Below are 27,934 nucleotides of genomic sequence, written 5' to 3'. Positions count from 1 at the left end.
GTTTTGTCTAGAATGATTTTATTTGGAGTATAGCATTTAGTATCACTGATCAGTAGGCCAAATCCAGGCAGAGAGCACAGAATCAATTTCACAAGGAAACAACATGGACTAGTATTTTAGCATACAAACCATTTCACTGCATTACCAAGTAGAAATATCTTCCAATCATGCATAAGAAGTCTATGCTTAATCTTTCAGAGCTCCAGGTAATACCAGATTCCTAAATATACAAAAAATACATTTAACTTATAATAATCTTAGTGAATCACTTATAAAATTACAGTTTTAGTCTTCACAACATAGAAAAAAATACAAAAATGGCTGTTTTCACCCAAATTTCACTGACATAAATATACATCAAAATGTATGATTTGATGCATACTCATGAAAATTTGAAGCTGAAAGATAGGTTTTAAAATGACACTGCAGATTGGTCCACACAAATGCCAACCTTTCTACTGATAAATAATAATTAAAAAAACTTTGATAGAAACATCACATTGTGAAAAATTACAATTTGCCTCCACTGTAACCTGCATCTTACTGTAATTTACAATATGAACATTTCTATAGTTCCAGTTGTAAACTGTACACTGGTAAGAACCTTGGTCTTTTAGAGGGCAATGACTAACTTGAACAAAGCCAGCAAAGGTAGAACATAAAAAGTATTGTTGATTGAACCAGTGCACACAACACAGAAGCTACCAAAGCAGAAAACATATCTGCTGCACAAGGTTGGTGATGCAGACAGAAAACATGCAACCCAAGTGGGAGGGGAAAAAAAAACTTCCAGATTGTGACAGAGTGCTAATCAACGCTTCTACTACAAAGTTCACTCAAACCACATTATCAGTTTGGTGACAGATGAGGGGAAATTTATTCTTGTTTTACGAGGAAGAAAAAAAATCCACATGTGACCCAAGTCAGTATCAGGGTAAAACTCAAGTAGCGTTACGGCATCACACTACAGGGCTTGCCCAAGATCACCTTCCAGTGTCTTCCACGGAAACTGAATTTGAAAACACACTGCAAACTGAAGTGCTGTAGTTCTTGTACATACTAACTGCAAATTCATACTTCAGAATATAGTTATTAAATCAACTTTGCTAATAATACTTAAAGCAATTTCTTCTTTTAAAAGTAACTCAATTTTCTTTTAAAAGACTCTAATTTGCATTTGTGTGCATGCTGCACTGATATTTTAAATTTAATATTCTATACTAGAGCTTATTCAGTCATGACATCAGTTGCCTAAGTGTTCTTCCTACTAGCAGTGCTCTCTGCTTTTCTGTAGTGCCAGTGCTATCTAATGCAGATCTGTACTACATCCTTCTCAACAACAGAACTATGGATTTGTTTGCTATAGGAGTATTTCACAGCATTTTTCTTTTCTTTTTTCCAAACTGGATCAACACATTTGAAATCAAATCTTTTACTGGACACTGAAATCAAATCAAGTTGTTGAGTACATGAGGAAACCAGATCTTTCAGAAGACAGAAATACTAACTCCTTTGATAGTAAGTATAAGCAAAAGGAGATGTTTTGTTCTGAGGTGGAAGGTCACACTTTGAAATGCTGAGTTTAATTTAATGCAACATTTCTCTGATCACTGCAACAAAGCTTTACATAACCTAATCGAGAAGTGAAATGAAATTGCTGCATCTTTGAAGGCAAAGCCACTTTGAGATTCTCTGTGGCCTTAGCATTTGATTACAGCTAATATCTGTTCTGAAAGGTTTAAAATAGAAGCAAAGATCATTTTTCTTAACTTCTCCCTGCTTACAGTAGTCCTGTTTGTGTTGAACAGGAAAGGTGACGTGCGTTAGTGAGTGCTAGGAAAATTCAGTCAGACTTTCTGATGAAGCCAAAGGAAATGACTTAAAAACCCAAAGCTCTTCTTTTAAAAAAAAAATACTGATCTAACAAACATAAAGTAAAATAACTGGAAATCCATCTCTCTCTAAGTGCTGGAGTGGAGAGCCTGTGCCCTTAGTGCTTGCTGGCTATGTTTAGTGAGAGCTGCTATCTGTCAAGCACAACTAACAGGGACACAGATATGGGCCATGTCCAGGGAGAGGCACTGGCAGACACAGCACAAAACTAGTATTGCACGTACCATGGTAGTGGTCACATCTCATTCATGTACTAATTATCATGTTACAAGATGGAAGTCAAAAGAAGCCCTTGTGTTGTTTAGTGGCTCTGACTGGGTGCTAGATAGCACTATTTGACTATCAATTCCAAACAGCCAAGGCCAGAACCTGTATTTCCTTGTGTCTTTGCTTGGATACCTATTCATTTCCATGCTCTTTGTCTCTCCTGTTCTCCACCCCCTGCCCTCCAACAGATAGTTCATGACCTGGGGCACTGCTTGCTGATGCACTAGCGCTTCCTGGCTCACCGTAAGGTTTTCTCAGTTCTTTCATTTTCTATTTTACATTCCCAAGGGAAGGCTTAGTCTGAGAACTCATAGCACCTTGGAAAATTTAACTTCTATAAACATCAGCTCTTCCAAAACAACAGATGAGGGAAGGCTTGTCCAATTTGCAAAAGCAGCGTGTAACACACAAGATAATCTGCTTTCAAAGAAGGAGCTTATGACTTTGCAACACTTCAGAAGCTCAGTGCCTGGAACTGCCAGCTTGGATGTGCCAGAGTGATACACATTAGCCACTTAAGAAAAGTTAGGTTGAGGAACAAGGCCCTCACATGATTCTACAGTAGACCAAATAGTCCTCAACACTGAAAGAAAAGGACCACTGAGACAGTGGACAGTGATTAGAGATGATAATTTAAAGTAAAAAAGGGAGAAACTGCACCTGTTTCTAGGTGACCTGCCTCTTCATATTGTTTAGATTCATTACTGATATCACTAGAAATATTTAATACAGGCAGTACTTATTTTTTTAATACTTAAAAATGTATCCAGGGATGCAGTACTTAGACTTCTGGTGTTTCAGATTAAGCACAACAGCTTCTGAATTAACATGAGGACTTGAGTAATCACCTTGAACAAGATCTTCAGAAAACATGCTCTGGTCAGACACGCTACTGCTTAAATTCCTACAGAACCACATTCCCCTCATTTCCCGTAATAGATTTTCTACTCTTGTTCCCATCACCTTTTAAATGCACATCCTACGTTTCTACATTCAAGCACTTTGCCCAGATTATTCTCTACTGGACTCTCTGACTAAATCCTGAAGTACTCCAGAGCATATTATCTGCTTTCACAGCAATACATACAGTTTCTGGCATGCAGTCAAGCAATTTAAAAAGAAAGAGGTATCAGTAATATACTCCCAATTCAAGCATTTAGTGGGTACAACTTCATCCCTCATACTGTAACCTCCAGGCATTTAGTAAGAAATGAAAACCATTTAGCACATCATTTAAGGAAAAGGCTAAATGCCATGGCATATAAAGATTAAAAGTTTTCTGAAGCACTGCAAGCTATAAATTATTTAAATGTTTTACATCGTGGAATTTCAGTGAAATCAGGTTTGTCAAATATATTTGCCCATCATTGGTCTTTTACCTGTGACTTATTTTATCTTGGTATACTCTTTATAAATGTGCTGAGTATTGAAAATCTGCAGCATTTTGATGTCTGAAAAGTTCTGAAAAGTGTTGAAATTACTCTGACTTCTTGTGTTCTTCAGTGTGGGAGAGTACCTTTCGCCTCTGATGTAGCATATGAAAATACAGCTGAGGAAAGACTGAAAAGAAAACAGACTTAAGTAAATAAAGTATGAATGGAGGCTTACATGTCAATATAAGATGCACAGTCACATGCTCAAGGTCACCCATACTCTATTAAAAGAAAACATGCTTATCCACTTTCTGCTCAAGTCACCTACTACCTTTTACTGTTTAAAGAGACCAGGTGATGTTGTCCCTAGGGTTCAGGTACTACTGATTTTACCTTAGAGCATGCAAAATGCCTTATTTAACTCTGCATCTACAAAAAGAAATGGATAGAATTTTCCTGAACTGCAGACACACAGTATAAAGAAAGTGCATTGCAGGGAGGAGAAAGTCCTTCCAAAAGAACATTTAATTTCTCATGATCCTAGCATCGCTTTCTCAGAATCTAAGGACCTTTATACAAACTGGTGTCTCCTCCATCTCTTCGATCTTCATCTGCCACACAAACCTTTTTCTCCTATTTCTAAGGCCACATTACAGTACATTTGCAGAAAAATCACACAGGGGGTAGAAGACAGACATATGAAACAGCAAAAGCTAAGATTGCCATGAGACACTACAGCTTTGGGAGCCCTAAGACATTTTAATAAGGATAGCATCCACCTAAATTATAGGTTGCTTATGCAAAATGCTTGTCATAAACACTGACCAAAGTCTGTTCAATTTGTGTACTGCTTTCTTTCTTTCAGGTCAGTATTTTCTCTTTTGATTTTCTCTACCTTGTATTTAATTTCCTGATTGTTTCTACTCTATCTTGACTCATCCCACCAGTGTTAAGGAGTGAATGAATACAGCTGTCCAGAGAGAAAGAACCGAGCCACGTGGTTTCTCCATCAGAAGTTTAAGTCAAAGGGGTCCATTATATGCAAAAAATTTAATGATTTTCTTTCCAGCAAGATGTCAGTTTGGACAGACAAGTACTAAACGAGAGATGTAAAGTGAAGTGGCAAGACACAACTATCAAGAACACAGAAACCTGATTTTTAAAGTCGGTTTTCAAAGTTTTCTTTCCCTGTGATATCAATATGCACAAAATTCCTGAGATCTTCAGTGGGTTCAGAGGGCACAACTCCTGCACAGGTAGCTTTGACAAATGTGTAAGTGAACTATGATGTAGTCAGTGTCTGCAATGAACTCTGCTTTTCTTGAATCTCAGGAATCCCACAGAATCAGTTAGGGTTGGAAGGGACCACAAGGATCATCTAGTTCCAACCTCTCTGCCATGGGCAGGGACATCCTACCGTAGATCAGGCTGGCCACAGCATCATCCAGCCTGGTCTTAAACACCTCCAGGGATGGGGCCACAACCACCTCCCTTGGCAACCTATTCCAGGCTCTCACCACTCTCATGATGAAGAACTTCCTCCTCATGTCCAATCTGAACCTACCCATCTCCAGCTTTGCTCCATTCCCCCTAGTCCTGTCACTCCCTGATATCCTAAAAAGTCCCTCTCCAGCTTTTTTGTAGGCCCCCTTCAGATACTGGAAGGCCACAAGAAGGTCACCTGGGAGCCTCCTCTTCTCCAGACTGAACAGCCCCAACACTTTCAGTCTGTCCTCATAAGAGAGGTGCTCCAGCCCTCTGATCATCTTCATGGCCCTTCTCTGGACACACTCCAACATGTCCACAACCCTCTTGTAACAGGGGCTCCAGAACTGGATGCAGTACTCCAGGTGGGGTCTCACTAGAGCAGAGCAGAGGGGGAGAATCACCTCCCTCAACCTGCTGGTCACACTTGTCCTGATGCAGCCTAGGATCTGGCTGGCCCTCCGAGCTGGAGCTGCTGGCTCATGTTGAGCTTCTCATCCGCCAGCAACCCCAAGCCCCTTTCCTCAGGGCTGCTCTCCAGCCAGTCACTGCCCAGCCTGTAGTTGTGCTTGGGATTGCCTCAACCCAGATGCAGAACCTTGCACTTGGTCTTGTTGAACCTCATGAGGTTGGCTTGTGCCCAGCCCTGTCCAGGTCCCTCTGGATGGCATCCCTTCCCTCCAGCGTGTCTGCTGCACCACACAGCTTGGTGCCATCAGCAAACTTGGTGAGGGTGCACTCAATGCAATACCCTCAAATACTTGCATATGCAAAGGCACCTAAGACTGCTTGAATTCAAGAAGCTGTTTCTCAGAGTTACCAATTCACAATAATAAAGATATAACAAATAAAACAAAAGATAGTATTTGAGTAATACATCCACAGAATACACAGAAAAATACCTCATTTAAGAGACTGCAATTTTAATGAAGCAGGCTAAAATTATCACTTGGGTTCAATCTGGGTTCCCTCCCAGATGGCTTGTCAACTGTGATCTAGCTACTGCTACTACATAAGAAGTAATTACTACTTGTGGTTGTTTTGACTAAAACAACAGATATTATTCTGGCTGCTCAGAGTTGGCAACATCAGTTTTGGAAGCAAGGGGACAAGCAGCAAATGCATGAAAAGGGTTTTGTAATGAGTATCTAGAAAACCCCCACAGCTTATGGACCTTATGACCTTAATGTCAGAATTACAAGGTGATTCACTGAAGGTCTAAGTGCTTGTTAGAGAGACAGGTATGCTACAGAAATTTAAAGCTTTGAATGCAGTTTATCATTCTGCACAAACAACAAGGGTCAGAAAAGCAGCCGCAGAGAGAACTAACAGCAGCAACATCAACACTACATTATTCTGCATGTTAGCCACTGTTTGTGCATTTAAATTTGCTCAAGGCTCCTGTGTATCTGTTCCCTATTTCAAAGTAGCAGAGATCATCATTCCATCTATAGAAACATCAACCAGAGACTGTGTCAGCTGAAGCTAATTCAACAGAAATGGTTCCCTACCCACTAATGCAAAAGCAATCTTATTCCTGATAAAAGAGTCCTGAAGTTCTAAGAAGCTGTTTTGAACTTTGTTCTCCCAAGTGCTGTAAAGTTGGAGGGATGGGAGGGGGTGGGCAGAGAACAAAGACGTTAACATTTGCAAAGTACCACCACAATTATTTTGTATTGAAGTGTAAGAAAAAAAATCTTGTATTACTGTTTTGTAGGTTTGGTAGAAAGCAATCCCTGCAGCTTTAACCTTTTTGTCCTTAGATAACTGTCACAACTGGTGGCCAAGAGAGCCAATGGCATCCTGGCCTGCATCAGGAATGGTGTGGCCAGTAGGTCAAGGGAGGTTATTCTTCCCCTGTACTCAGCACTGGTCAGACCACACCTTGAGTACTGTGTCCAGTTCTGGGCCCCTCAATTGAAGAAGGATGTTCAGGTGCTGGAACATGTCCAGAGAAGGGCAACTAAGCTGGTGAGGGGCCTGGAGCACAAATCCTATGAGGAGAGGTTGAGGGAGCTGGGCCTGTTTAGCCTGGAGAAGAGGAGGCTCAGGGGTGATCTTATTACTGTCTACAACTACCTGAAGGGGCATTGTAGCCAGGTGGGGGGTGGCCTCTTCTCCCAGGCAACCAGCAACAGAACAAGGGGACACAGTCTCAAGTTGTGCCAGGGTAAGTATAGGCTGGATGTTAGGAAGAAGTTCTTCACAGAGAGAGTGATTTCCCATTGGAATGGGCTGCCCAGGGAGGTGGTGGAGGCACCGTCCCTGGAGGTCTTCAAGAAAAGCCTGGATAAGGCACTTAGTGCCATGGTCTAGTTGATTGGATAGGGCTGGGTGATAGGTTGGACTGGATGATCTTGGAGGTCTCTTCCAACCTGGTTGATTCTATGAATTTTAACAAAATCAGACATAAGGAAGTCCATCCCATAATTACGAGTTTTCCTGTTACAGTTTTTAGTTTAAAAAAAACCTCATACTTACTTGGAATGTAAGAGATCATAACCAGGATCAGGAATGTGTAGTAGTCAAAAGAAAAATTGTACTTGTTAGGCAAACTGATGGAGTACAAGCCAGACTGCCTGACGAAGGGTAATGCAGCATATATTGTGAGTAATTCGCCTGAGACTCCCATTGGATACAGTATTATAAACAATGTGTACCTAGAACAAAACATTTACAGACAGGATTTAAAGTTCTGACAAACTCTGAAATAAATATTTGTTAAATGCTATTATGGATATTTAAGTTTTGAATTCTCAGGACTTCTTTCCCATCGTTCTTATCTGAAAGTATGCTGCCAGCTCTGTATTCAAACTGGCAGTTTCAACTAGGTAAAGATTACTTCCGAGAGTCTAAAAACTACCTTCAAAGCGATTCCCTCACAGACTTTGTTTACTTTCATTTCTGAATGCTTTGGTAGGTCATTGTATTATTTAAATGGAGGCAAACACAGCTGATAGTAACCTAGAGCTTACAGATCGTTTCAAGTATAACCTCTGGATTTTAGGGTTACTGTTAAATGTCAGTTTACTTACTGACACCTCTTACTGTTAAATGATATTTTCTGACACACACAATCATTTTGCAAATGGGATACTCATTCCACTTACAACGTAGCAAAAATTTTCTTAAACTCGGAGATCTGCTGGAAAGAAGCTAGGAAGTCACATTCACAAACAGGGCAATCACCTCAAGCCAGAATCTGTTTTTTTGTACTGCAACTATTTTACAAGACAAAGAGCTCTATTACATCAGTGCTTTACGGCTCTGTGTTCCATGACGCCACCTACCTGGCCCATTTGATGAGGTAAGGGAGATGGTTTAACAAGCTGAAGGTATAGAAGGAGTAACGGATTATCTCAGTGATTGTCCAGGCCACAACAAACAACAGGACACTGTCTTCAGTTTGTACCTGTAAGACAGAAAAAGCTCAGTACAAATTGAAGCATTACTAATTACTCACTATACCCAAGAAAACCTTAAAGAAATAATTTCTCCTGGATTGCTTTACTGCAACATTTTAGATAACAGACTCCAAGAATGAGCTTGAAAGCAACATTAGTAACAACAGTAAAAACCTCTTCTTATCATGCTTCGTATTTTTCAAGTTAGGAAAGCTCTACTTGGTGATCAGATTATTTAAGATTTCCCATTCTATGCATGGTAAATACGTACAAGCAAATCCTGAAATGCTGAGAACAGCTCATAACTCTTCCAATTCCTGTACAGTATCAGCTTTTATTGCAGTCCTGTGACTCCTTCCTACTGTAGCACAATGCTACACTAGGGCATTAGTCTAACACTTGACATCTGGTTTAGATTTCATATTCTGATCCTAGTCTGTAGTACTTGTGAGTGGAAGCACTGCTTTCCTCTCTCTGCAGATAAGAAACTCAGTCCTAATTTTGAGCTGCAGCAAACAGCTAACACCAGATTACAGGCTGAGAGGGGGAGAAGGCATTATTATGTTTCACTGCTTTACACCTCTTCAAGCTTTTATTTCAGACATACAACACCGAATCAGCTTTTACTCCCTTCACATTTTGAAGGTTAACCTTCAGAAGCATGTTTTTTAAAAGTTAATTATTAGATTTATTAGATTTAGGAGCATAATTGTCAGGTTTAAGTTTCAGATGGAATAACAGTGACAAAATAGTATATGAGGTCACAAATCCATACTACGAACTCCTGAGAGAACAAATAATTTTATGCAGCCCTCCCCCTCCTTCCATTCAATGGCACTCACAGCTGTACAAGTACCTTGAGCCCAAATTCAGTGGACTGTGGGAACAAAAAGATCTCAACCACAAGGCCTCACATTTTCTTTTTCCCTCCAACTTCAAAAAATGGAAAAGGAAGTCAGCAGGAGTAGGTGGTACACTCTATTCATTTTGGGCAAAGTACATGCACAAAACAAATAGGGAGTAAGAAAATCTATCTAGGCACTCAGAAACCTTGTAATAGAGGGGGGATGATTGTGTATTTGTGTACTTAAAAAACCCACATAACTCATGAGGGTGAACCATAAAAAGCTTTGTTTTACAGACTACAAAAATCTAGAATGATTTATACAGAAATCCCAGGATATCTTTGGGGAACAGAGTTATGGGCAAGCTGTTTTTCTCCCGTGTATGGCATTTTAAGTCACATTTGTTACATTTTGAAGCAAATGCAACTTGTTCTTTGTCCACATGAAACCAATTATTTGCTTAATCTCCCTTTCTTCATCATAGAACAAAATCCAAAACTTATCCCACGATTTTCAAAGAAGAGATCAAATCTATTTTTAGACTGCTACAAGATTCTAAACCTGTCTGAAGCCTGATCTATAAACTAGACTTAGTGCTCAACGTGGAAAAGTTAACGGCACTTCACAGATGATGCTGTTCCAAGGAGCTTCACAAGCACTCCAGAGCTGCACCTCCTGGCCGAATCAGGAGTAGCAGCTTAGTGAGTTCATCTAAACCTAAGACTCAACCTGTACTGTGAAATCCCACTCGTTTCCCTAACTAGAGAAGTTAGTAAAACCAGCAAACAAAATTCTGTAGCTTGAAGCAGCACCCAAGGACACGAAACTGTGAGGCTAACTACAAATGACACATACAGAAACAGAACATCTGGCAGTTACGATCATGTTCTGTCACAGGACTGGTGTAACCCTGCCTTCACAGGTCTAGCCTTTCCCACCTACTTTCACATTAGAACTGTGCTTAGAGGTCAGTGAAACAGTTCCCGCTATTGTAAAACACACACACACACACACAAGCTTCTTATGGCCACTTAACAAAAAAGAACAACAGTATTTCGAAATCACTGTTTACAGCTTGTGTCCATACTTAAGGGAGAAAGAACATTGGAAATCGGTGGTAATTCTCTTGCAGAAGTGACCCGTACAGTTTTCAAGTAGTTTTACTCCATGCAGCAAGGAACGGAGCACTACTGTGTATTTTATAATCATATTCCACAGCACATCATCAAGCAGTATGTTTCTTACATACCAACAGGTCTGTCTGAAGTCTGTCACTGCTAAAACCTCTCTTCAAGGACAGAGGATTTTTCAAATTGAGATGTCTGAAATGAAGACTACTGAACCCCTGGGACCTGATTTACAAAAGTCTCCCAAGTGTCTTTTCCATTTAAGCACTGCTATTGCTGCATTTGTAGCATTCCTCTTCCAAGATGAGGCTGAAAGCAGTAATATGGACAATAAGTAGTACACCCTTCAATAAACTACTAAGCCAAATGTTGCCCTCAGAACTCAAATTCTCTACCTCCAGTCTTTGAAGGAGGTGCTAGACAAAGTCAAAGCGTGTTGGTGTTTTATGTACAACTTATTTCTCCAACTACCTTAAAAGGGTCATAGTGCAGGCATAATTTTTGGGTAGTGTTTCAATTCAAACCAATTTAGCATCAAGGAAGATCATTAATATATTTCAGATTATCTTCAATACTACAAATTGCAATGTCTGTAGAAATATCAGAACGGAGAGCATTTAATATGAAAAGCTGAAAATCAGGATTTGACATCATAAAGCCTGAGAGGTTTTTACTGTTCTTCTGCGTGAAAAGAGAAATTCTATAGATTTCTGCATTGTAAGAGTGTGCCAAAGTGTGTGCAGAAAATTTCAGCTAAACATGTATATAAGCAATCCAGCGCAGAGGAGTAAAACACACAGCACTGTGCAAGTGCAATGATGAAACACAGCGCATCCCCCTCCAGAGCAGCGCTTCTTCGGTACGTTAGTTAAAGACCAAAGCAAAGGAAGCTTCTCGGTAGACATAAAGAGCCTGGCAGATATTTGTGTTGCACAGTATCACCCAAATTTTACACAGATGTAAAGCAGTGACCAAGCAGGTTAGAGTTTGGAACTTTCCAGCATGAAAATCTTCTACTACAGCTTAGTCTTAAACATCGCAAATTAAGATGCTATTCCCTCATTCACAGCTTGAGATACTAGAAACTGCATTACCAGCTCAATACACTGTATGTGCTGTCTTGACACCACTCCTTTCATCTGTGTGTTTTAGAAAGGATCTTCTAAATAAATACTGTACTTATCTGCTACTGAACCAAAGCTGATAAGCATTAAATCATTGCTGACACCATCTCTAATTACCCGTCAGAACGGGGTACGTCATTATCTATCAGAACAGAGCTCTGAAGGCCTGCCATGATGTCACTAGATGACCTTGTTGTTCACACAAATTCAAAGAGGGAACTTCAAACTGAAGGACACCTTTTTCCTACACTGCTGCTCTCTTCTAGCCTTTCACACCGATCTGCTCACACTTTACCCTCCCTTCCGTAGGGGAAACAGTCAAGTCCACCAAACTAATTCCTTCCCAATGTCATGGCAAAACAATGACAAGTAATGTATCACATACCAAGCCCTCCACTCAGTTAACAGCTACCCTCTTGGTGGAGGTAAGAGGAGTCTCGTTGCTACCTAAAGTGTGCAGTGCTTTAACATTCACCATGCTTTAACATTTATTAGAAATAATTTCATATGGAATTTAACAACACATCAGCACTAAATTCAACAAAAAGCACAAACGTGTTAGTGGCAAGAAGCATGCTTCAAATCACATCACATATCTAGAAGTGTACTCTGACAGAAAGGAGGGATGCAATACAGATGTTTCTTCTTTTAACTATATTATATATGAAAACAGTCTGGAAAAGCAGGATACTGAACAAGTCTCACTCAAAAAGTTAAAGAGGAAATCCGCATTTTATTGTACAAGAACCTCATCATGCAACTGCATAGCTTACAAGTTCCATAAAGCTGTGTGAGAATTTAATCCTGGACTTCACCATGGAGCTCACTTGTGCAGACAGCCCTTTAGAAAAAGTAGAACACTCGTGACACTTTCAGTACATCTCCCCAGGTGAGACTGCATGCTTGCTGGTTGAGGGCAAAGGGAGGGGTCAGAATACAGCCTCTTCATTTGATTTGCTCTAAGTCACAGGTGAAACACACATCATAGGATTCCTTACCTTTGGTATGCCCACTTCTTAAGACATTAAAAAGTAACAAGTTCTACAGTCTCTTGCAAGACTGTAACCAAAAGACCACACGTGCAAACGGGAGGAAACCCCCCTGTATGTATTATTGTTGAGAGAACCTTTGTTTAAAAAATACCTTTTAAAAACAGAATGTTAGGCTAAACTTGTTGCTCACACTTTCTCCTATTTGGTTGTTGGTTTTTTTTTCCCTCTGGTGAGAACATAGGCATAAGTTTCAAAAAACCTAACCCAGAATTATTTTTACAGACTTCCCTTTGCAGTCTAACAGACAAGACGTGGAGTAACTCTAATCCGACCCTTAACATTTGGGTTAACACAAAACCAGCAGACAAATTCACAAAACCAGATTATTGCTGTTCTTTATAAAGCACCAGGTACTCCAACATCAGGCAGGTAAACAAAACATGTTTTTTTTTTAAATATTTTATACCTACATCTAAAATAAAATGTCTTGGGATTAGATTTTGGGGCTTTGTTTGTTTGTTGTTCAAAAGCCAGTATTTAACTCCAGTAAATTAACAGAGACTGGAACACATTTGTTTGCACCAACAGCAAAATCCATCAGAAGCTATTTACAGAATTCTGAGTTTGAGGAAGGTACCATTCCTCCACTTTACATCACACCAAACTAAGGCTCCACCTGAAAAATATGGTAATATCAGAAGGGGCTGCTAATCAGCATGAACTACAGTGAGTTATGGCACTCTATATGTGGATGGGTGCTCTGGTAACAGGTTTGGAGTAAGGAAGAGAAAAATCATTACCAAGCCTCCACAGGCTTGGTATGGGCCAAGCTCCTTAAGACACTCTCAATGTTACAGCATGGATGCAACATCACCTGGGCTACTAGAAGGTATGCACTTGACATGAGAGAGTCAGTCAGCATGATCTGTATCAATTAAAGCAGGTTTAGATTTTAAGAAAGCTTTCAGGAATGGTTTTCAGGTAGGATTACTCTCAAAAGATTCTGCTGAGATCTGAATGAAGTACAACATTTTGAGTGTGGGGTATGGTAAGCAATGATAAAAAACACTCAAGCCCCCCTGCCTGAAGGTAAGAAAAATGAATGAAGGACAGAGGGAAGATTATCCCAGAGAGTGACAATGGATAGCATCCAGGCACTGCTGTGCCAAACAGTTGAGGGGGAGCTTCCACATGCCATAGTAAAGGAGGCAAATTTTGTATGAAAGGAGGCAGCAGTGAAGATAGTTTGCTATTAATTATGGCACTAGTGAGATCAACACTGTAACACTGTCCCTAATTCTGGGTTTCATATTAAACACTGGAACCTCTTTCAGCAAGAAGTGCAAAATCTTCAGCAGCTGGTTGTCTTACAGGGAGAGAATCAGACTCAGACTATTTGACTGTCAAAAAAAGATTACATCGGATTTATTTGTATTTCTTTTTATCCATTAAAACTCATGTAAACAATTTCATGTGTTGGGATATGAAGAGAATGAAATTTAAGGAAACAAAGACAGCAATCAACACTTGCTTTTCATCAGGGGTCATTAGTTTTCTATTTAGCAGCTTACAAACTTACCTCTTTTACACTATGTGTTACTGCCCAGGTCAGGAAAACCCTTGACATCACTTGGAAAGCAGTCAGAACGACAGAAGAGGGAACAATGCCTGGAAGATATTTTGCAATTAGTAAATATTCCTGACTGCTGGGGTGGGAGGCAGGGAGGGGGAAATAAAACGCAGCTAAGCCAAAGTCCAGTTATTTGAATTTTTTGGAAGGAAAGCATTTAATTTTTAATTTGAGAGTATGACATCTGTCCTGTGGTGTGTTTGTACAGCCTAATGCAATGCAATCCCCAGATAAAATTTTGTGCATCAAAATGCAAATAGAAGTAATCAGTTTTCTTGCAGTCACAGCACATTCCTTAATACACAAAACAAACTAATAGGATCACTTCAATCAAATAGCTTTTGGAATACAGTCTTTCAAAGAAACTGGTTAAAACAGTCAAAATACTCTTCATTACAGTGATTCAAGGAGTTAAGGAAATAGACATGTTTTGCACAGTATTTCCCAAAAATCAGTAAGGAAAAACCCTAACTGCTTTGAAGAAACACTGATCTAGTCCATGCCCTAAAACAGAACCAAAAGCACAACAACGAGAAAAAAAGCCCCATAAAATAGGACATCAGGAAGAGCTGATGCACTGATAGGCACAAGCAATCCTGATACTTTCTCAAGGTAGAAGATCCAGTGAAATCTGCTTAAGTCCTGAGGAGCTGATTAAACAGCCATTAAACAACCCTACACATCCAGGTCTGACAAAGCAGGAATAGTCTTAGACTGCAAGATTATACAAGATTTCTAAATTTCACAGCACAAAAAACCTTTTATTTTCTTTAAACAGCATGAGGAAGACAAATGCAAGAACAGCTGCAGCTCCTAAAACACAGTAAAAAGCGCTTCTAAAACTAATGCAAATCACAGCAGGCAAGAGAATAGCCCCAAAGGTGTAAAGATCAAAGTGGAAAGTTGGAAAAGAGTAAGAAAAGCCAAAAGCAAATTTCCTAATTTTCAGTCACAGTCATTATGTTAGTCTTGCTTTGAGGGTAAAAAGAGGGGAAATCCTTCTAAGCCAGTTCTCTTGACTTTCATAGTCTAATTTCTGTTGTAAAACCTCAGAGAAGCACTGTTGTCTGTTACTTGTAACATGAAGGGGTGCTACAACACCCAGCAACCTGTACTCATTAACTGCTTACAACTATGATATTACAGAGGCCTTTTCTTTTACACAATTTAGATCATCCCTTACCAAGCAAGGTAACCTAATGTTCTTGTAATGGGATCTACAAATAAGCCAGAAAGGCTATGTAGGAAATATCCAAGATTTTCAAGTTAGACAAACAAGATTTTTTGCTAGTCAAGACAACGCCAATCTATGCCAAGATCAGGAGAGCAAAGCAAGTGACTCACCAGCTACAATTTATATAATCTTTGCTTTCCTCTCATTATCTACTCATTGGACTGAAAAGATACCTTACAGTCAGTTTTAATCTTGGCATTTTTAAAAACACATCACCACTCAGTCAATACTGCATGTGTGTGTTTAGGTCCAGAACCAAGCAGCAAGTAAGCCATGTCTAGACCTCTTCCATACCCTGAAATAAGCCTCTCACCTCCAGCAGGAAATCCTGCATCTCCCAGTGAGTGCTTCCGCTCTTCCACTGAGCTCCCAACTAAGAACAGGCTGTGTGCAGAACAAAGACAGAGCCCTCATATCACTCCTCAGTGAGCAGGCTGAAGTGAAGTCATGCAGTGATGATTTAGACTTACCAGAGGGTTACTGGTAAGCACTGCTATGGTAGGAAGTACCACTACAGTGATTCCGTAGGCTGGGCCCATACTCAGAGCCTTCCTGCTTTTCTCCATTTGCTTCACAAACTCCCTGTACAACTATTGCTTCTACATTTTGGTGGCTCCTATTACCTCTTATCCATATAAAATGTCTCCAGGCAGAAGCTCTTCCATGCTATTAATGCCATCCACACTTGGGTTTCTTCCTGCTGTGCGAGTCAAAGAATTGCATGTTCATTGTCTATTTGCCTTCCTTCAGCCTCTCTTCTGGATCTCTGGGCTAAACATTACCTCTGATCTTCATCAGAGCTCTCCCTGTGGATTTTTTTCAATCTTTGCCACATGCCAAAGTTCTATTCTCAGTCGTGTTTGACAGAGGCATTCCCCTACCCATCTTCATATTTTGAAAAGCCTGTCTCACAGATGCTAACATTTCATATTCTACAGAGAAGACATGAAAAGTTATGCTGATACACATAGCCACCTGCCACAGAGAAGTTTATCTACTGACAAAATTACAGCCCTAGTCATAGCAAGTACTGCAGCAGGGGCAAAGAATCTCCAAATTTCCTGTTATCTCCTAGCACAGAAGTACCAGACCTGGGAGGACTACAGCAGACAGCAGCAGTGCATCCAAGCTGTGCAATACCCCTCACTTTAGCTGACAAATGCTTCCATTAACAGAGACAAATAAGCACATCCACAAGCACTTATAATAAAGTAAGTGGGGTTTTGTAAAAATACTTGTTAGGGAAAACATAAAGGCAGAATTATAATGGTATAAAATGCTGCAGCACTCCACTAATGGCTCTCTCCACTAATACTAAACAGTGCAACTGAGCATAGCATGGGCTAAATGGATCCACACCTCAAATCACCCAAGCCAACATTATTAGCTTTGCACACACAGGCTGGTACAGTCTTGTTTGCTGTTCTGCATCAGCTTGGAAGGTGAAACACAAGACTCTTTTTTGCTATCCCGTGATTTGTGGGGACGTGTATTCTAAAGTGTGAGGGAAATCCAATCCAATTTAATATTTTACACTCCTTAGATTTATTACTACTAAACTTTGGCATCTGCAGACAAGTTTAGTTTGAGAAAACAGCAGAGCATTGTGGTGCACTTTATCTGCAAGCTTTATTTTTGTTCAGTGTTCTGAGACTTGCCTTTCATAGAATCAACCAGGTTGGAAGAGACCTCCAAGATCATCCAGTCCAACCTAGCACCCAGCCCTATCCAGTCATTTGACCACGGCACTAAATGCCTCCCTCATCCAGTCTTTTCTTGAACACCTCCAGGGACAGTGAGTCCACCACCTCCCTTGGCAGCCCATTCCAATGGCAAATCACTCTCTCTGGGAAGAACTCCCTCCTAACATCCAGCCTTCTCACCACTTGTTAAAAAAGACTTCCAAATTTTCACATTTTATTTATTTCTGACTTTTTTTTTTTAAGTAATCATGGTTTATTCTGCTAACACCAGTAACTGAGATCCAGCAAAATCAGCCAGTATTGTAACGACTGCCTTGGCAGCACAGGCAACTATATGATACATAGAATTTACTCTGACAGGCCTTTATGTTAATTTGAGGAGTATATGTGCACACAGTCATTTATTTCTTGGGACAGTCTGTGCACAGCCTACAAACTGCCCTTTACAGAAAAACATTTTCAGAGTAAGTGAGTTACTCAGGAAGGTCAGAACTACTTTATCAACGAGAGAATTCGAGTGCCCTCTGCTGACAAACCTATGTACATGATTAAGTGCATGATTTACGTGCAAGTTTCACCACTACTGCACTCAGTTGTTAAAACTAACTTAAAAATCTTTTGCACAGGAATTTAGTATGAACCTACAATTTAATTCACTCTCCACTATACAAATTGCTTGTGTAATACATGAAAAGCTGCAGCTTAGGAGCCTTAGTGCCATCTTACACTCTAAATAGTGGCTAGCAAATATGTGGATAGGAGTTCAAACACTTAATCGAACTCACCAAATCACCCACCTGAACATAAGATTGTCTCTTTGTGAGACTGGACCGTTAGAGTTAAGCAAAGGTGTGCAGACAGCCACTGCTCCATTTTATAGCACAGTGGCTTTCATCTTGCAGAGACTATGGCACTTCATCTGTTCTACAAACCTGAGGACTGACCAACAAGACAAGATGCAACAGTGGCACTCAGACGTGGAGCTCTTCAGCTTGACTGAATCATGACACTGCTGCTGACCCAGGCCTTGTATTTCCAACTGAGTTCCTACTACCCAGACAACGAACAAGCCTCACAGCAAAGGCTAACAAGAATTATCAAATCTTAAGGAATTCTTACTCTCCCCAAAGGTTTCATTAAAGAATAGCTGACCCTGGACTAAAGAGTGATTATCTCTTCCTCATACTAAAATATGCACCCATGCTGCACGAATGCAGGTGAAGTTCTAGTGCTTGAAATGTTATTTTTATTGGATTTTATATTCCTCCTAGGAATTTATTTTTTGAGGAAAGACAACTTGGTACAGAAGATTACAGGATGCAGAGATGGAGAGTAATGATTTACTACAAAGCATTTATAAACTGCTGTTAAGATTTGTAGCACTGGAAGGATCTAGATAAAAACAGAAACTCAAAGTAATTGAAAATCTGGTGCACTATTTTCCATTCTGTGATTTTAACTTGTCATATTACCTAGTAAAAACCTGGGATGTAGTTCAAGCAACAATGACTTACACAAGAAGTAAATCTGGCAATTTACAGTCCAGCACATTTGTTGTGCTAGCAGCTAAAACTGCAGTCCTCTATAAAAATAATGAAACTGAAAATCTGAAGCTTACCAAGTGCACAGTGCAGAATCTGGAACAAAAAGAAAAACCAAAATCACTAACGTTTCCAATGAAGCAATTCAGAAACACGTTTAATTCTACCAGAAGAGCTTAAGATTCAGTATTTGTAGTTCAGAGATTAAGCTTAATATGTAGCTGGGCTGCCCAAGCTAAATAGCAGACAGTGAGCTCCCTTACCACTTGTTAAGAGGAAACATTCAGCGTTTGTGTGAGGCACATTGCATATGTTACCCTTCAAATCACTCTGTAAGTGCTAATGAAAAAACATGCAGTTAGAAAGCAGTGTTCCACAAAGGCTGCCTTATTTTCTCTAAACAAAACAGTCATGCAAATATTAGTAAGGCTAGGGAAGAAGACTACACCTACCTCAAGCAAAGCTCCAGTCTGGAAGAATTTCAAGGGCTTTTCTATTGAATAGTAAAGGCTATGGTAGCTACCTTTAGCCAGGTATGCTCGAACTAGCCCAACTGCAATAACAAGCCATCTGAAAGAGAGAAAACAAGATAAGGAGGCATGAAGCAGAGCATAAATACAAGTAAGACCATAATCCCCCTTTCACTATCTCAGGCAGCAACAGACATATACCTGTCCTGAAAGACTAGCATTCTGCCTGCCCTCCGCAACACTAAGAGCATGAAATATTTGGATTCTCTGCATATCCACTGGAGTTTAAGATTATGCATTTTAAAACATCTTTCAGGACTAACATGATACCAGTATCTTTAATGCCCAAGTTTGTTTTTCAGTGAGCTGTATTTAGTTTAGTTATGGAAGACATTAATGGCATCTTAAATAGGACTGGCATCACAGCTTGTTCAATTTAAGCAGAAAATCGTTTACTGCTTGTCACGGATCTCTTATCAAAGCATGACATAAACAATTAAGATTCAGAAGGTATTAACTTTAACATTTCAGAGTTAGACTTTATGATAGACCATTCATCTTAATTGCTAGCATATATTTTAAGAGAAATGCTTGAGGTAAGTAACTGCAAGAAAATTGAGCCTGCTAAGACCCTGTCTCAGCTTTCCTTTCTAACCAACAAATATACCTAGCCATACTTAAGGAGTGCCTATGTAACTGCAGCTATGTTATAAACAGTGTGACTTATTAACCCTGATGATTTTCTCCTCAGGTAATTTAGGAAGCAACCCTAATTTTTTTTCCCTGTAAACCTCACTGATGCAGTAACATCTTTCACTACCACAGCTGTTTGGAGTCAGCGTTCACCTGCAAGCTCAGAACTAAGGTAGGTCTATCCTGGTCACTTTATTATTTAAGATGAGCTAACTGCTTGTGGCAAACATGAGGGGCAGGCAAGTCAGCAATAAGTGGGAACACTTACCAGTGGCTCCCACACTTTTCACTGACAGGCTCATCCAGACTTTGTCCTGCCCTTGGCTACACTTAATGCTATCCTACTTTACCTCCACTTCCCTCCAAACTCAGAAGTGCTGGAATAAAGCTTGTGCTAGCCATCACCAAGTGTTTCTGCTGAGGTGCAGGTGCAGGTGCAGGTGCAGGTGCAGGTGCACCTCAGCAGAAGTGTGTTGTGCTATCTTGAGCCCAGCTAGGATATTTTGGTAAAAGGAATTAAATTATAGGCTGTGAAAAAGAAACAATGGTTGTGTCTACTTCACTCATAGGCTTGCTGAGATGTATAAAAACAAGGACACAAACATAGATAACAGAGCTGGTCTTGGGCTCTGGCTGCATGCACTTCTCTCCCTAACTTGCTGTCTAACTAATCTGTCCGCTTCCTAACTCCTCTGACTGACTCTTCAAACTCACCTTGAATATAAGGCAAAGTCTGGGATAAGGCAGAGGGGTGGAAAGGAGGTGGAAGGGTGGCTGGGAGCCCCTCCTGGGGACTCTGGTTTCTGGGAGGGCTGTTGTGTTTCTGTATTACTTTTTTAGCTTGTATATTTCTGTATCTAGCTGTATATCTAAATAACTGTTTGTATATTGTGCTAAGCTGTAAATATAAAGCTTCATTCTGTAATTTCCAGATCAGCTGAGTCTAGTCTGGCTGATTTTCTTTGCAGAGGGGAGGAGGTAGGTAACACCCAAACCATCACATGTGTGTAGATGCACAGGAAGTCCCCTAACTATGCAATAGCTTTTTACCTTTGGAATATTCTGCAGCTGTAGTTTAACAGGGAAGATGAAGAAATAGCCTTCATTTACTGTGCGTTACACACAAGTACCACACTAGCTCGGGTATTACTACGTACATACAAATATTGCCCCAGATGTACTAATTGCTTGAAATGCACTGTGAAGTTCAGATTGTTCAATAAGAACTAACTCTGGCACCCAAGTCTGAGTTTGTAACATTTGTCAGCACAACTGAAAAGAAGTGACATCATCTGTCTGGACTTCTCAGAAGATGAGCGCCCAATGAGGAGTGGGAGCAGAAGGAGAAATAAGCCCTCCCTTTTCTCAGTAGTGACATGTTATTTCAGCTGAAGCTCTCTTGTGAAGCCAGGACAAACATTCACCAAGTAACTGCTGCCTACAAAGAAAGAATCAGTATTTGGACTTCACTGGAATAAACCAGTAAGCACTATTGCACTAATGACTCTCCCCTGCCAACACCAACTGCTTCATTTTCAGAACAGTAAATCAGAGCAGGTTGATGCTGTTCTGGTCTTACCTGCCAGATTTCTCCACTTTTCCTAATCTTCTCTGTTTGTTGAGAAACTAATCCAAATTGAGTAATTTCTCAAGTTGCACAAGACACCAGTTCTTGGTTGTGCCTGCAAACTGTTTTCACCTTAGCTAAGTGACTGGTGAAGAACGTGTCTCCCAGCAGAGCTCCAGCCCCCTGCTCATCTCCACCTTCCCTGACGGATTGCTGACTCCAGACAGATGTCAAAAAGAATTTAATACATACCAAAGTATTCATCAATACAAAACTAAAAGCTGCGCTGAGTTTGTCTGAGTTTCCAGCACCTCTGTCCTCCTTCTGTCACTACAAAATAGTTCTTTGTCCTCTTTGATTAGAGGAAATGGAATAGAAGTAGATGTAAGTAAGGGAGACCAACTGAGAAATAAACTTGGAAGTTTAAAAGGTCAAAGGGCACCACTGTCACATGGAAGCTAAGATGTAAGTTAGTTTTCCCAGCTTTCTCTGACCTAGACACTGCAGTCTAGCCAATGCACCAGCTGGAGGTACATACCACTGCCATGCATGTGTGATTTCACTAACCCAAACCAAGGAAAGCAAGTACAGCATACCATTTCTTTGTTTCACCTTCAGTTGCTCTAACTTGCTAAGCAAGCTTCATGTTTAGGTTTAATTCCCCTTATTTCTCTTTAAAATTATCAAGAAGTGTTTTCTTACGCAAATGTTACAGAGGTTCTGCACTGTTTGTGTAAGAGAATGCAGCAAAGAGACACAGTGAATGCACCTGAGGGAGAAGTGTACTTTGACTTTTGACAATCAGTCATTGAAAACGTGGACAGTGAAGCTCATAACCCAGAACACTCTTTGCTCAACACTGATAACAGGAACCCTCACAAATTCAAAAGCTATTACCTTAAGGCCTGTCTTGTTGAGTGAAAACCTTTTGAAAGCCATTGCTTACACCACCATGAGCTACTTCTACCCAGTACTGGTCAGTTAGGGCACTTGACTTAAAATAAGAAATATACTTGCATTTTAAAGTGACTTACCAAACATTTCACACTAAATTCCAACAGCATGCCTTCCCTCATCCCCTCGCTGCAGTCAGCCATGGCTCTAAGTACCTATGTGGCAGTTATGCCTCCAGAATGATCCTTCTGTACCAGGCCAGGCGTGACTACAAGACATCATCAAATTAAGTTTGAGAAGAACGATGCAATGCTTAAGATGCAGCTTAATGCTTTGAACCATGGCCAAGAGAGACCTCAGCAAGTACTGAATCATAGAATCAACCAGGTTGGAAGAGACCTCCAAGATCATCCAGTCCAACCTAGCACCCAGACCTCTCCAATCAACCAGACCATGGCACTAAGTGCCTCATCCAGGCTTTTTTTCAACACCTCCAGGGACGGCGACTCCACCACCTCCCTGGGCAGCCCATTCCAATGCCAATCACTCTCTCTGCCAAGAACTTCCTCCTAACATCCAGCCTATATCTCCCCTGGCACAACTTGAGACTGTGTCTCCTTGTTCTGTTGCTGGTTGCCTGGGAGAAGAGGCCACCTCCCACCTGGCTACAGCCTCCCTTCAGGTAGTTGTAGACAGCAATGAGGTCAGCCCTGAGCCTCCTCTTCTCCAGGCTAAACAACCCCAGCTCCCTCAGCCTCTCCTCATAGGGTTTGTGTTCCAGGCCTTTCACCAGCTTTGTCGCCCTTCTCTGGACACATTCCAGCACCTCAGCATCTCTCTTGAATTGAGAAGCTCAGAACTGGACACAGCACTCAAGGTGTGGCCTGAGCAGTGCTGAGTACAGGGGAAGAATAACCTCCCTTGTCCTACTGGCCACACTGTTCCTGATGCAGGCCAGGATGCCATTGGCTCTCTTGGCCACCTGGGCACACTGCTGGCTCACCTTCAGCTACTATCTATCAGTATCCCCAGGTCCTTTTTCTCCTGGCAGCTTTCCAGCAACTCAGTCCCCAGCCTGTAGCACTGCTTGGGGTTGTTGTGGCCAAAGTGCAGAACCCTGCACTTGGCCTTGGTGTCACACTGGCCCCTTTTCTGAAAGAAGATACCCAAAACATAAACCAAGTGGCAAGAGCATACAGTTTTACTTAGGTACCCACTGGTGTATGTACTCTGTCTACTGTTCTCTTCTTGTAAAAGCTAATGTATTAATATAAATCTGTGCACTACACTGTAAAATCAGAAATAAGACCTATTGTTTTTAGAATCAGTATGTTTGCATTTATCACAGTATCACACAGTATCACCAAGGTTGGAAGAGACCTCACAGATCATCAAGTCCAACCCTTTACCACAGAGCTCAAGGCTAGACCATGGCACCAAGTGCCACGTCCAACCTTGCCTTGAACAGCCCCAGGGACGGCGACTCCACCACCTCCCCGGGCAGCCCATTCCAGTGTCCAATGACTCTCTCAGTGAAGAACTTTCTCCTCACCTCCAGCCTAAATTTCCCCTGGCGCAGCCTGAGGCTGTGTCCTCTCGTTCTGGTGCTGGCCACCTGAGAGAAGAGAGCAACCTCCTCCTGGCCACAACCACCCCTCAGGTAGTTGTAGACAGCAATAAGGTCACCCCTGAGCCTCCTCTTCTCCAGGCTAAACAATCCCAGCTCCCTCAGCCTCTCCTCGTAGGGCTGTGCTCAAGACCTCTCCCCAGCCTCGTCACCCTTCTCTGGACACGCTCAAGCATCTCAGTGTCCTTCCTAAACTGGGGGGCCCAGAACTGAACACAGTACTCAAGGTGGCTTAACTAAAGAAAAGTAGATACAATAATTATGTTTAGAATCTTCAATTGTCACTTAACCGTATTTAAACAAAGCTAACAAAGATGATTTAAAAGCATTTACTCTCCTACCTGTTTACTGCACAACAAAGCTGTTGTGCGCTTTACCCTTCTGTAAAATAAACCCAAAATCCATACTTAAAATATATGTAGAAAAAACCCTACGTCCTTTTACAGCAGCACTTCATCATCTGGGCACCTTCACATTTTTGGTGTTTTGTTTTCACAGCTCCCTTTCCAAATCACTGCTGTCTGACAAACTAAGGCTGAGCACCCCAATCAACACAGGGACGGCAATCAGCTGCTGCCACCAGCTGCATATCAATTTCCTCACACTGAGCTGCAAACCAGTTTCTCAAACACTACCCTACTACAAAATTTTTGAAAAGGAAGAAAATAACTTTTTTCCCCTCCCCTAAGCCCAACACTGTGTACTGTGAGATTTCAGCAGTCCCAACGGAATGCACAAATACTCATCCATCTGAAAACAAGGTATCAGTCAGAGGTCTCAGTGACCTACCCCAAAAAATGACAGTGAGTGGCAACAGAGAGATATGAACCCTGGTCACAGGACTCCCCCTATGGTAGGCCTCCAAACGTCAGAAATCCTTCAATTGCAAACATGCCCAGAAAAAAGGCAGATCATGTTAAAGCACCATGAGCCAGATGCCACTCCAGACTGGGATCTTCTAAGGAGCCTGGTGCACGTCAGGAAAACACTTAACATCACAGCCAAGATTTGCATGACAGCAGGAACCTAAATACAGACTTGTGCAATTTAAGAGCTTCCAACACCTGAATTTATTTCTGTTTTTTCTTCTTAGCAAGCAGAACTTTCAACATGCTCAGGACCTTTAAAGAAACTTTCCATTTGTACCACAATTTCCCTCTCAGGTCTGAGAGATCTTTTATAAATGTAAGTGGATTAAGTATGAGCAGCTTAATGCACAGGCAAGTACTTTTACTACTAAGAAGAGCTTGGAATCATAGAATTAACCAGGTTGGAAGAGACCTCCAAGATCATCCAGTCCAACCTAGCACCCAGCCCTAGCCAGTCAACTAGACCATGGCACTAAGTGCCTCAGCCAGGCTTTTTTTCAACACCTCCAGGGACGGTGCCTCCACCACCTCCCTGGGCAGCCCATTCCAATGCCAATCACTCTCTCTGTGAAGAACTTCCTCCTAATATCCAGCCTATACCTACCCTGGCACAACTTGAGACTGTGTCCCCTTGTTCTATTGGAGCAGTTAAGTTCTTGGAGCAGTTAACTTCTTAATATCATGCAGGGACAACACAGCAAAACTAAGGCCTCCTGACTGACCACACTTCTCATGTAATTAAGTATTTTTGAAGCTAAAGATTTTTTTTAAATCAAACTGGTGGGCAATTGTCATTCCCTTCTGGGTAAAACACCCTGCAAATATCCCACAGTGCCATAAACCTGCTTAGCAGTTCCCTTTCAGGGTAACACTTCAATTGGGTAATGGGTGCAACAAAGACCTTACAAGACCAGAGCTCTCCTGTCCCACCTACACACCTTTGCTCCACCCCAGTGTAACCTATATTATGCATATATATAGCACCAGCTGTCAGCAGCAAAGACCACAACATCATGTCCAACTGCCTTATTGAAATAAATCATATCCAAACTAATTTTTCCCCAAAATAGTGAGACCAGTCTATTTACTCGACTTCTGACCTGCTAGGACTTATCTAGTAGAAAACAGGCTCACTTGAGATCTATTTTAAAGGCTCTTTTCTCCTCCCACCTAAATACCCTCAATCTTTCAAAGATGTTTTTATATTTAGCTGGATTCCAGTCAGACTCTCAAAAGAAAAAAAAAAAGAGTCTCCTTTATCTTAATTTGACAGTCTCAAATTCTTGTTAGAGTTATTTTTATGCTCAAGAACACACTTGAGAATGCACCAACTAGCTCAAGTCTTCATTTTGCTAGACAAGGCAAGGGCAGAGCATCAAACAGGCCTAGGTGCTCATGGACTGCAAGCAGCATCTTCCTACCTCATCCTATGTAGGCACTGGAGGGTTTGTGGGGAAATCTAGTAGGGCTCGGAAGGATAGCAGCTTTGCCTTCTTAACTACTGCTACAGAGAAATTCCCTGCGCTTAGGTGCACCTCTCTAGTGAAAAGCGCTGGAGTCCACACACAGGTATGGTGAGATGAGAACTGATCTACATCACCACCTGAATGAGAAGAGAGTTTCAGAGCAAATGAAGGTGTCAATTACAAAACACAGCAGTGCCCTGAGAAAGTGCTCGTGTGCTCTTCCTCTTAGTTTTGGAATGGGCTTGTGGAAGAGGACATGCCGCAGAGGGGCTCGGCCGGCCCTGCGCGACTTGAAGCCCAGGAGCTGCTGCTGTCCCGGCGGGCCCGGGCCGCGCAGGGGTGGCGCTCCGGGAAGCAGCCAGGCATCCAAGCTTCTGCAGCGACGGCTTATCGTCACAGCACTCCACGGAGAGCAACGGAAACGCGGGCAAAGCAACTTCTCAGCTACGTACAAGAATCCCCTCTCCAGCATGAGAGGCAGCTGGGGAGGTTTTGGATGTGGGTTCTTAGCGCTACTGGGAAGTGTGAGGCACGGCCACCAACAGCACCAGCGACACGGGCACAGCAGCGCGTATGCACCGCTGCTCGGGCAGGCACGGCACAGGCCGCGCGTACTCGGAGAGGCTCGGGACAGTGAGGAGGAGCACGGCAGCACGAAAGCCCTCCTGAGCTCGTCGAGCCCGGCTCCCTGCGGCGCAGAGGTGCCCCTCTCCCAGCCCGGCGCCGCCCCACGCCACCAGCCGGGCGCACACACGCGTGCGGGCACACACGCGGCCGCCGGCGGGCTGCCATCCGCCGGGCACGGCGCAAAGCTCTGTTCTCATGGGACGCCGCCTCCGACGGGGCAGGCTCCGCCGAGTTTCTCGGTGCAAGGGGCAGCCCCCACCGGCCACAAGCAGAGGGCCCCCAAGAAACGGCCGGGGGCTACCGCGGCAGGCTGACGGAAGCGGGTGCGGGGAAAGTTATCCCTGTACCGGGAACAGCGGCGGCCGGAGGGACGGCGGCGGCCCCGGCACATGGGAGGCGGGCAGCACGTCGAGGGGCCGCGGGGCGCAGAGGAGAGCCCAGGTGCAGGCGGGCGACGCGCCTCTGCCAGGGAGACCCCCGTTAGCGGCCGCGGCCGGTGGCCCTCGCATGCCTCCTTACCCCGCTGTCATCACCACGTTGTAGATAACGAGGTAGGCCGTGGCCAGGGCACCTGGGCCCTTCCTCCGCCGCGGCTGCTGCTGACTACCGTAGCCGTTATCCGCCCGGCTGCCGCCGCTGCCAGACGCCGCCATATTGCAGCGCTCCGCTGCCTCCGCCCGCTCTCAGCGCACGGCGGGGCGGGGCCTCCCCGGCTCCGCCTGCGCCGCCACCTTGGGGGCGGGCGAGGCGCTCTGCGCAGTCTCCTGCCCACCCCTCTGCCCACCCTTCTGCCTGCTGGTCTCGCTGAGCTGGGGACGGGCGGGAGCGGCGCGGGCGGACCGCCGCTTTCGCCGGGCTTCCGCCTCGCCTGTGACTTGCCCCGCCCCTGCCGTCCCTTTGCGTGAGGGGTGCTCTGAGGCGGCAGCCGCCTGGGGTCCGGAACGTGAGCTGAGCGTTGTGGGCAGCTCCTTGGGGGTGTCGCTCGGTGCGCGGCACCGCCCTGTGCCCATGGCCGCCTGACGCGGCTGGGGCGCCCCGCGGCACGGCTCGGCCGCCCCGCGGCACGGCTCGGCCCGCCACAGCCCGGCCAGTCAATGTGCGAC

General features: G+C 42.8%; 1 protein-coding gene across 1 annotated transcript; it reads right to left on the bottom strand.

Annotated features, from left to right (window-relative positions):
* Position 1: 1 nt before the first annotated feature.
* On the bottom strand, positions 2-27,606 carry HACD2 (3-hydroxyacyl-CoA dehydratase 2). Its single transcript, XM_064157028.1, has 7 exons — positions 27,351-27,606; positions 19,071-19,188; positions 18,696-18,714; positions 14,090-14,178; positions 8,309-8,430; positions 7,500-7,678; positions 2-3,720 (listed from the first exon to the last, which is right to left on the bottom strand). The coding sequence occupies exons 1-7, from the start codon at positions 27,482-27,484 to the stop codon at positions 3,638-3,640; spliced, it is 744 nt and encodes a 247-aa protein (XP_064013098.1). The 5' UTR covers positions 27,485-27,606; the 3' UTR covers positions 2-3,637.
* Between the last annotated feature and the right edge of the window lie 328 nt (positions 27,607-27,934).

Source organism: Pogoniulus pusillus, chromosome 2 (genome assembly GCF_015220805.1).
Source record: "Pogoniulus pusillus isolate bPogPus1 chromosome 2, bPogPus1.pri, whole genome shotgun sequence".
NCBI classification, from domain to species: Eukaryota; Metazoa; Chordata; class Aves; order Piciformes; family Lybiidae; genus Pogoniulus; species Pogoniulus pusillus.
The sequence above is the reverse complement of the archived record's forward strand: the minus strand, read 5'-3'. Positions and strand labels throughout refer to the sequence as shown.

Coding starts and splice junctions, on each gene's coding strand:
- HACD2 (XM_064157028.1), bottom strand. CDS start 27,484: ATGGCGGCGTCTGGCAGCGGCGGCAGCCGGGCGGATAACGGCTACGGT. Junction 8,431..14,089: donor TAACACATAGTGTAAAAGAG/GTAAGTTTGTAA, acceptor TCTGTCTTACAG/GTACAAACTGAAGACAGTGT. Junction 3,721..7,499: donor TATGATCTCTTACATTCCAA/GTAAGTATGAGG, acceptor TTTTCTTTTCAG/TCTTTCCTCAGCTGTATTTT.